The sequence below is a fragment of the Paramormyrops kingsleyae genome, chromosome 3 (genome assembly GCF_048594095.1).
Source record: "Paramormyrops kingsleyae isolate MSU_618 chromosome 3, PKINGS_0.4, whole genome shotgun sequence".
Taxonomy (NCBI): domain Eukaryota; kingdom Metazoa; phylum Chordata; class Actinopteri; order Osteoglossiformes; family Mormyridae; genus Paramormyrops; species Paramormyrops kingsleyae.
In genome coordinates this window covers 21,424,038-21,433,003 of record NC_132799.1, presented here as the reverse complement: position 1 = coordinate 21,433,003, position 8,966 = coordinate 21,424,038, and the positions used below count along the sequence as shown (strand labels likewise).

General features: G+C 43.6%; 1 protein-coding gene across 3 annotated transcripts; it reads left to right on the top strand.

The window, feature by feature from the left end:
- The first annotated feature begins 1,122 nt into the window (after nucleotides 1-1,122).
- hnrnph3 (heterogeneous nuclear ribonucleoprotein H3 (2H9)) lies at nucleotides 1,123-8,824 on the top strand. 3 transcript variants are annotated; one of them, XM_023821512.2, is made up of 11 exons: nucleotides 1,123-1,238; nucleotides 4,619-4,727; nucleotides 4,850-5,005; nucleotides 5,346-5,489; nucleotides 6,185-6,323; nucleotides 6,815-7,005; nucleotides 7,302-7,394; nucleotides 7,557-7,669; nucleotides 7,890-8,025; nucleotides 8,108-8,164; nucleotides 8,548-8,824. In XM_023821512.2, exons 2-11 carry the CDS (start codon nucleotides 4,640-4,642, stop codon nucleotides 8,619-8,621), a joined length of 1,191 nt encoding a protein of 396 aa, XP_023677280.1. In that variant the 5' UTR covers nucleotides 1,123-1,238; nucleotides 4,619-4,639; the 3' UTR covers nucleotides 8,622-8,824. The 3 variants fall into 3 exon arrangements, with proteins under 3 accessions (XP_023677280.1, XP_023677279.1, XP_072565937.1); XM_023821511.2 differs by having other exon boundaries at nucleotides 7,302-7,669; XM_072709836.1 differs by lacking the exons at nucleotides 1,123-1,238; nucleotides 4,619-4,727; nucleotides 4,850-5,005; nucleotides 6,185-6,323 and having other exon boundaries at nucleotides 5,353-5,489; nucleotides 7,302-7,669.
- Nucleotides 8,825-8,966: the final 142 nt, after the last annotated feature.

The window sequence follows — 8,966 nt, the reverse complement described above, 5'->3', positions numbered from 1 at the left end:
GACATCAACAGATGCCTTGAAGCAGCAGAAACTGTATGATCAAAAACTACTGGCAGTAGGAGTTTAATGTTTCGTAGTAGCAGAATGGCAATATTGGAGCATTGCACGGCCTCCTATATATATGAAAGATCATTGCACTTAGTCCTTTATGTGTGCTTGCGTGTGTGTATGTGCATGCGGTCAACTGTATGATGTTGTTTATTATGGTGTCTGACAGTAGCTGGAAGGAAAGACCTGCGGTATCTGTCCTTCACACAGCCTATCACTGAAGGAGTTGCTCAGTGCTGTCAGTGTGTCATGCATGAGGTGGTAGATGTTATCCAATAGGAATGACAGCTTAGCCAACATTCTCCTGTCACTCATTACCTCCACTGGGTCCAGGGGGCATCCTACAACAGAGCTGACCCTCCGGATCAGCCTATTCAGTTTCCTTCTGTTCTTCCTTCTGATGCTGCTGCCCCAGCTGACTACACCATAAAAGATGACTGATACCACTACAGAGTCATAGAAGGTCTTCAGGAGCTACCCATGCACTCCAAAAGACCAGAGTCTCCACAGCAGATACAACCTGCTCGGTCCTTTCCTGTAGAGGGCATTTGTGTTGTGAGACCAGTCCAGTTTATTATTCAGATGAACATCAAGGCACTTGTAGGATTCCACTATCTCAATATCCATTTCCTGGATGTTCAGGGGTTTAAGTGGCGGATCTCAGTGCCAAGGGAAATCTACCACCAGCTCCTTGGTCCTTCCAGTATTTATCAGGAGGCGGTTCTGTTGGCACCAATCCACAAAGTCCTGGGTCGGTTCTCTATACTCCTTGTCGTCTGCATTGGTGATGAGGCCAACTATTGCTCAGTCATAAGAGAACTTCTGCAGATAGCAGTTGGTGAAGTTGTTGGGGAAATCTGCGATGCAGATGGTGGAAATTAAGGGAGCCAGAAGGGAGGTGTACGATTTGTTGTATTTGGCTTGCTTTTAGTTATTCTTAACTTTTCGTTCTTTTTACTTATCTTTTTACTTATCTTTTAGTTGCTTTTGTATCTGGCTTTCAACACTGGCGCATGCACGTCTCATCCACGGTCGACTCAGATCCCGAAGTGACAGCTAGAACTGTAAGGGGCTGGGTCAGGAACACGCGCAGGCGTCTGCGGGACTAGCCCTCAGGCAAGTCCCGTTTCTCGCGAGTTTTTCGGGTGAGCCGTCGCTCTCTACCTGAGCAAGACCGGCGCCGAGAGACGGTGAGGAAACGTTTATTTAGTTTGTAACGTTTTTTGCGGGCGCGTATAAAACAACTGTAAAACAACTGTAAAACGAGATCTTATTTTGCTAAGTAAGCCGTGTTTCGAAGGAACTAGCTAAAATGTGGTTTTCCTGGAGGGTGAGCGAACGTTAGAAGGCGGTCCGGGCCTAGCCACCTATCGCTGTTTTGCCAGCTGTATTTGTGGACGGCGCTCGGCAGACCGGCAGGCTGGTAATACAGTTAGAGTAGTTTTTTTGTTTATTAATCGACATTTCCAACTTGTTGGGCAGTTTGACAGACCATAAACGGACGGTCGGTGTGATGTGCTAGCGTTTTTAGTAATGCTGTCTGGCTTTAAGTTGTTTAACACCGTGTCGCGTGCGACGTCGCGACCGATTATCGCCGGGTTGTCGTCGTCTTCGGTTAATGACATTAACTAGCTAAGCCAGCCAGGCAGCACGATGACCAGGTCCAGGTAGCCCGTGTATGCGTGTATTTGTTGACCCAGCTGATTCATGCTACAATAATAATAACGTAAAAGGCGTGCTGAGTGAGCTGATCAACCGCCTGACCTCGATAACCCACCGCCGTGTCACCTGGCAAGTGTGACAGAGCAGCCGAGCTGGATGGCTGCTAGTGTCCATCCCCCGACGCCGCCCGGACCGTGTGCTTTAAAGGTTGTTTAACAGTGATCCATCACAGACCTTGGACATCAAAGACAGCCTAGTTACTTTGATCGAATAAGTGATTTTGATCAGATGATTAAGGATGATCCACAACCTTTTATTTATCGAGCTTAAACTGCAAACTAGAAAAGTAGAACTTGCACTGAAACCTGTTTCTTCATTTATTTTATTTGATGCCTATGCTCAAAGTGCTTTACCATGTTTCTTAGGTGTACTGCTGTGTGTGTTTACTAAAGTAATTCAGGTTAAATACTTAAGCCATTACAACACCGACCCTCCCAAGACATATCAACATTGATAAACCATATGCAAGTTAAGGCTGTTCCATTGAGCCTCACAACCAGCATTTAAGTCAAATATGGAAATCACCTACACATGCATGAATAGAATAAAATACAAGCTTTATTGTCATTCTATACTAAAAACACAACGAAACTAGGAGTGCTGCTACTCTTCAATGCAATAAAAGAAAAGAGAAAAGGAAATAAAAAAATAATACAAATTACTGAAAACAGACAAATACAGCAAGGGATAGGGCTGCCACTAACGACTATTTTTCTATGGATTAATCTGTAGACTATTTTATCGATTGGTTGATTAATTTAAACATTTAATTTTTCTCCAGAAAAGTTGTTAATTTTATTTTGACAGCATCAAACTGTATGTCATTGCAGCAGTGTTAATTTTGACAGCAGATTTCAATTTAGTTTTAGTCATAGTCTTTTGACTAAAATGCAATTTTAGTTTTAGTCATATTTTAGTCATCTGTTTTGTTTTAGTTTTAGTCTAGTTTTAGTCGACTAAAAAGCATAAGATTTTAGTCGACTAAATCTACTGTAGATTTAGTTGACTAAAATATATTGGGTTTAATTTAAATGTAATTTAGTTAAACTGTGGTAATATACAAAATATTCTAACTTAAAATTAAATAAAGCCAAGTTTCATTAAATATGTGGAATATCGTCTTTCCATAAAAACCAAAAATTAGATATGCATTGTTTAGAACTTGCATATGACATTCTTCATTCTGTAAAGCAAAAGTGCAACTCCAAATTATTTAAAAGAAAAACTGTATTTGGCAGTAATGCCATTGCAAATACTGCATGACCTGAAAAAATTACCTTGCAGATGTCGCTTTAGATTTGTTGTATTTTTACCAGCGATTTCCGCTCCACACGGTTTACACAAGGTCTTGTTTGTCTTGACATCAAACGTGAAATTATTCCATATATCTTCTCTTCTTTTTCTCCCAGCCATTGCCATGTCATTTTAGTTTAAGGCAGACAGACACCCACCAATGTATGCAAGATGTACTGTCGCATCTCGCGTCGCAAGGTGAATCAGTATCTTAATTTTCCAAATGTGCGTGTGCGTCTCACCGCGCCACGCACCAAGATTAATTCTGATTGGATCATTTCCAAAAACGTCCCTCACTCACATTTTCGTCTCGTTTTTATTAGTTAACGAAAATGTCAATATATTTTTATTATAGTTTTCGTCATCATCACTTAATTTTTATTTAGTTATCGTCTCGTTTTCGTCAGTGAAAATTTGTCGTTGACGAAAATTATAACGAAAATATTTCGTCAACGAAATTATCACTGCATTGCAGGGCTTTAGATAATTGACACTAGCTTTTCAGCATTGTACGGACATTATTTTCACCCACAATTCAATAAGCACATTAGTAGTATGTCTGAAATATTAATGAGATGTGTATTGTGATGCCCAAAAGTTAGTAATCTGTATGCATTCGGCATATCTTTATGCTTATTAAATTTGGCCAGTGTCAACGTCATCGACTACGCCAAGTAATCACGGCAACCCTAGTGAATAGGCGATACGGTAAAATTAACTCTTAAATCTAAGACCTTGAATTAGAACTGTCAGTAGATTCTACTGGCAGAGATGGTAGCTTAAAATTTGCATGCACAACCAAAGTAACGCGGTTAATGCAGTGGTGCACACTGTGACATTCTATGGTTTTATCCCTATGAGTCTCCGTAATTAATTAGCTGATCGCCCAATCACTTTTCTGGGTTGTTTCCATGTTCACGTGTCCATGATAAACCCACTAGAAAGACTGCTGCTTGGACTTGTCAGCATGGTTGAGCCATCCTTAAACAGGTCCTCAAATATAACAGGCTGTGGCTTTACTGAAAAAGAGAATTTACATTTATTTAGTCTCTTTGAATAGAGAAAATTGACTGTTGTCAGGTTAAAGTCAGGTCAGCTACAGCTTACCATTTTTTAGAACATAGTATTAAAACATGCACATAAATGATTACTCAGGCCAAAATCTGCCATAATTGCTGTCCACATGATGGTACAAAAGTCACATTGTCATAATATTTATGACAATACATACTGTACATAGTAAGCTGCTGGTACAAGCTGGTAGTATAATTAGCTGCTAACATTTAGGTCCCCCAGTTTTTTTTTTTTTTTAACAATATTTTAAGATATTCATATTTTTATCATACCAGTGGTAGTGAACAGAATGGGAATTTTGCTGAATGAGCAATTTGGAACCCTTCAATGAAAATTCTGAGCAAATTTTAGCAAAATTAAACTATGCAGTTTACAGCAGCATTGTAATAATACAAAATTAAGTTTTCTGTGATGTATATAATTATTGCTGCCAGCTTCTGCGGGCCACCTTTCAAATCTGATATATGCCCCCCCTCCCAAGTTTTTGCACAGGAGTGAGGAGATGTCTCTTAATGACGAGGGCTTTGTGGTGCGGATTCGGGGCTTGCCCTGGTCCTGTACACAGGAGGAAGTGGCTAGCTTTTTCTCAGGTGAGTTGCAGTGTCTCCACTGAGCAGCTGAGCCCATTTGTATAGAGCTGTCCCTTTGTGATGGTGCTGTACCTGAGTGGGTCCAAAATGGCTGCAGATGAAGCCCTGTGTTCTGTTTGCAGATTGTGAAATTGTGGGCGGGGTGAGCGGTGTGTGCTTTACCTATTCTAAAGAGGGCAGGCCAAGTGGAGAAGCCTTCATTGAGCTGAAAACAGCGGATGACTTCAAGAATGCTATTGCTAAGGATCGAAAGTACATGGGCCATCGCTACATTGAAGGTGCGTTGAGAAGCAAGCTCTGTTATGGAGCTCCATCATGGTGTGCTGGGGTCAATCATGTAAATCCCAGGGTTGTGCTCAGTGTCTCAGTCCAGGACTCAGTAACTGACACAGGGACGGGGCAGGAATTGTCAGGGCTGCTGGCCTCTAGTAATATGGAGTCTAAGAGGCCCTTTTGGGACCATTAAAGATGTGTAACGTGGAACTGATCTGATTTTCCTGTGCTGGTACTTTCAGGAAGCATACTTGTTTATCATGTCATGGCATTGCAACTAGCCCCACCTTTTGCCTAACCCGAGACTCTGGGCCTGGCTTTGCCGCCCGCTGTCCCCCCTTTTAGTCTTTAAGTCGAATCGCAGCGAGATGGACTGGGTGCTGAAGCGCTGTGGCCCCAGCGACTACGACAGCTGCAGCGGCTGTATGTTGCGCCTGCGGGGCCTGCCTTTCGGCTGCAGCAAGGAGGAGATCGTGCAATTCTTCGCAGGTACACGGGGGAAGCTGTAGATGGTGCCGCTGCAGTGCCCATGTGCCGCACGCTACTGACGGCTGCCGATCAGAGATTAATGTGAAGCATCACACCTCTGTTGATGACCCAAAAGCGCTGCTGGTATTTTAGTAAAAAAAAAAAATGTCCGTTTGAATGAGGCTGTTGGCTGACATAGTCTACTAAAAGAGGCAGGGGAGGGGTTACAGCCAGAGCCATGTGATTCACATGAGCCAATGGGAAACTGAGTCCCTTAATTACTGCAGGCATGCTTTCTCTCCTTTGTTATCACATTACGGGACGTGTGGCGGCTTTTGGTGCGCTGTAGAGGCAAATTTCCTGTTTGAGAGCTGCAACACTATATGGGGCTTCCACACCACGTGGCCAAAAAAGCTCATTCTGAGAGGTGTCACAAAAATGGCCAATGCCACAAAAGTCACCACATCTTCTCCCACAGGTGCTGTGTGTGCTTGTCTCTCTTTTGTAAAATATAGTAAGCTAATAAATAATTTAATGATTTGCAGGCTGTTAATTTATAAAAGAATCCATAATAGAGGAGCTGTAGTTGTTTTGGGATTGGGGGGGGTGGGGGGAGGATTGGGGTTTACTGCAGGGGGTTTTTGGAGATGTCACGGCTTTTTCCTTTTATTTTAACATGTCCCCCCCTGTGGGGGTTATCTGTCCTTGGGTTGAAGGGTTGAAAATCGTGCCAAATGGGATAACATTGCCGATGGACTACCAGGGGAGGAGCACGGGGGAGGCCTTCGTGCAGTTTGCCTCAAAGGAGATAGCAGAAAAGGCTCTTGGGAAACACAAGGAAAGGATAGGGCACAGGTGGGACGGACAGACTGGGCTGGGCAATACTGTTATCACTAATGTGGGGGGGCGGGGGGGTGTGGGCATGTACCACTAATATCTATCACACAGTTAATCTGTCTGTGGGGCTGCGAGGAGTGCGTGTAAGAAAGGGCTGCTACCAGACAGTTTAGAGGGGCTGGGGGGGGTCGGTCTTCGAGAGCCCCCACTCCCTCCACAGCACGCTGAGGCTGACGCATGGTGATACCACAAGGCCAGCTCCTTCTACCCATTCAAAAGAAAAAAAGAGAGAAAATCATGGGAAACTATGCCATAAGTCACAAGACTGGCCTAGTATGCTTAAATAAGCATGTGTGCTCACCCATTTACTCTGCAGATTTAAACATTTAAAAAAGCGTTGCGCTTTATGTATTTGCCTGTGTTCCTTTAAAATGTTCCAGAAAGCTGCACCAGTCATGTCAAAGCTGTGCGTTTTACCCACAGTTCCTCTGCATATGACCTTGGCATAGGTACATAGAAATCTTCAAGAGCAGCAGGAACGAAATCCGAGCCTATTACGAGCTGCCCAGGAGGATGATGGGACAGCGGCCTGGGCCATATGACAGACCCGTCATGGGTCGCGGGGGGTTTTTCGGGCCGGGGCCAGGAAGAGGCAGTGGCCTCCTGGACCAGATGCGCAGTGGAGGGGGCTACAGTGGAGGTATGTCCTTTATGCTGAATTCTGTGTTAACATCACTAACAATGCTTAAGCAGTGCTGCTGGTGATTTTTGTCTTCTCAGTTCACTGACTCTAAGAAGGTCATAGTTCAGTTTCAGCAAAGGGCTTTCTAAGTCTGTACAGTGACTGCTTGGAAGTTTTCTAACAGTGAATGTTTATGCATGTCTTATGCATTTATGATACATTCTGTCTTGAATTGCATACATTAAATGTCACCATGTTTTCACATTAATGTACTCTTGTGTTTATAACTGTAGTTTGTGTGTTTATGGCTCTAGGCTACGGAGGGTTTGACAGCTACAATGGCTTCAACAATTACTGTTTTGGCAATGGTATGTTTGAGGACAGAGTCCGGGGCGACAGGGGGAGAGGTAAGGGTGCCTTCTTTCACGCAGGCCACTGGCGTGCCTGCTGCTGGCACGGCTCTGTCATCATAGCAACAATCCTGTGTCCTAATGCTTCTCGTATGGCCTTATGTGACCATTGTTACCGCAGTAACGGTGCGATGATAGTGCGACTTCTTACCCCTGCAGGCGTAGGGGGGCATGGCTATGGGGGTAGCGATTCTGGCTCTGGCTTCCACAGCGGACACTTTGTGCACATGCGCGGTCTGCCCTTCCGTGCCACAGAGGCTGACATTGCCAATGTAAGATCGCCATTGCCATGATATGAAAGCTTACAGCCAGTCGATACATTTTTGAGTAAGATCAGGCATCTCTGATTTCACTATACCTGACAGTGATACTTAGCTTGGACACTTCACTGAATTTCTCTGTAATTCACTGTCCTTGTCATTTCTCAGTTTGTGGTCTGTTTTTTGCCATCCTTTTCATTTCTCACTTTATGGTCTGTGTATTTACATGTAGTTCTTCACGCCATTGAACCCGATTCGCGTGCACATCGATGTGGCGCCCAATGGGAAGTCCACGGGTGAGGCCGATGTTGAGTTTGCATCGCACGAGGATGCTGTGTCCGCCATGTCTAAAGATAAAAACCACATGCGTGAGTGTGCTCTCTGTCGCCGCCCAAGGGGTCATGCTGTCTGTTCCTTTGACATTTTAAGAAGGGCCCTTTGCTTTTTCAGAACATCGTTACATCGAGCTGTTCCTGAACTCTACAGCCAGCGGGGGATCTGAAATGGGTCAGTGTGACTCCCTGACAACATCCTGCGTGAACATATATGTGCAGGAATAATGAACATGTTTCTACCAGTTTTAACCAGACCTAATCAGTCAGGTGGTTTCATCTACAGGCTGTTACTCTAATTTTAGTTAAGGGTATTTCTTAGTCAAAGGTCAGCCAGAGTGGCAATGGGAGAGTGTATATCAATTATGATGTACTAACATCTGTATCCTTTCATTTCCTCTGATTTGAGACACTCCCACTTCTTTATCTGCTTATGTTGTGTAGTGCTAATATGGCCCTGGCCCTTAGGTGGAGGAGGTACAGTATTATATGTGACATTGGTTTACCACTTGTTTAGATTAAGATACAGAGGCAGTTTTTTCCATTGTTTCATTGCAGGCCGCAGTGGTGGTTTCTATGGAAACTCTGGGGGCATGGGGTCCAGAGGTGGTGGACTGAGGGGCATGTTTTAGATGAGGGTGACCTGAAGCCACCAAGTTCAACCAAAAGTTGAAGTTAACTTTTTCTTTTGTATTTGGGAATGTTTTTTTTCCATATGTTCATATGAATTTTACGTTAGATTTCCCATTTTCAGAGTGGAAATGAAATATATTTGATGTTACTTAGGTTAACCAGCTATTGTAAATTTTGCTCATTAAATTTTATACAAAATCTGTGGTCCCTTCACGGTCTCGATAGATTACAGCTTTTAATCAATCTGCCATGCTTTGGAGAATGTGCTTACTAATTCCCAGTGAAAGGTTTCTGTTTAAACAGACCCATCTGCCATTGACTGCGGAGTCCTGTGGTATTAACTA

Excerpts from the sequence above, each read along its gene's own strand:
- hnrnph3 (XM_023821511.2), top strand. The coding sequence starts at position 4,640 with ATGTCTCTTAATGACGAGGGCTTTGTGGTGCGGATTCGGGGCTTGCCC. Across the intron at positions 6,324-6,814 it reads AAGGAAAGGATAGGGCACAG|GTACATAGAAATCTTCAAGA; the intron begins GTGGGACGGACA and ends ACCTTGGCATAG. Across the intron at positions 7,006-7,301 it reads TGGAGGGGGCTACAGTGGAG|GCTACGGAGGGTTTGACAGC; the intron begins GTATGTCCTTTA and ends TTATGGCTCTAG.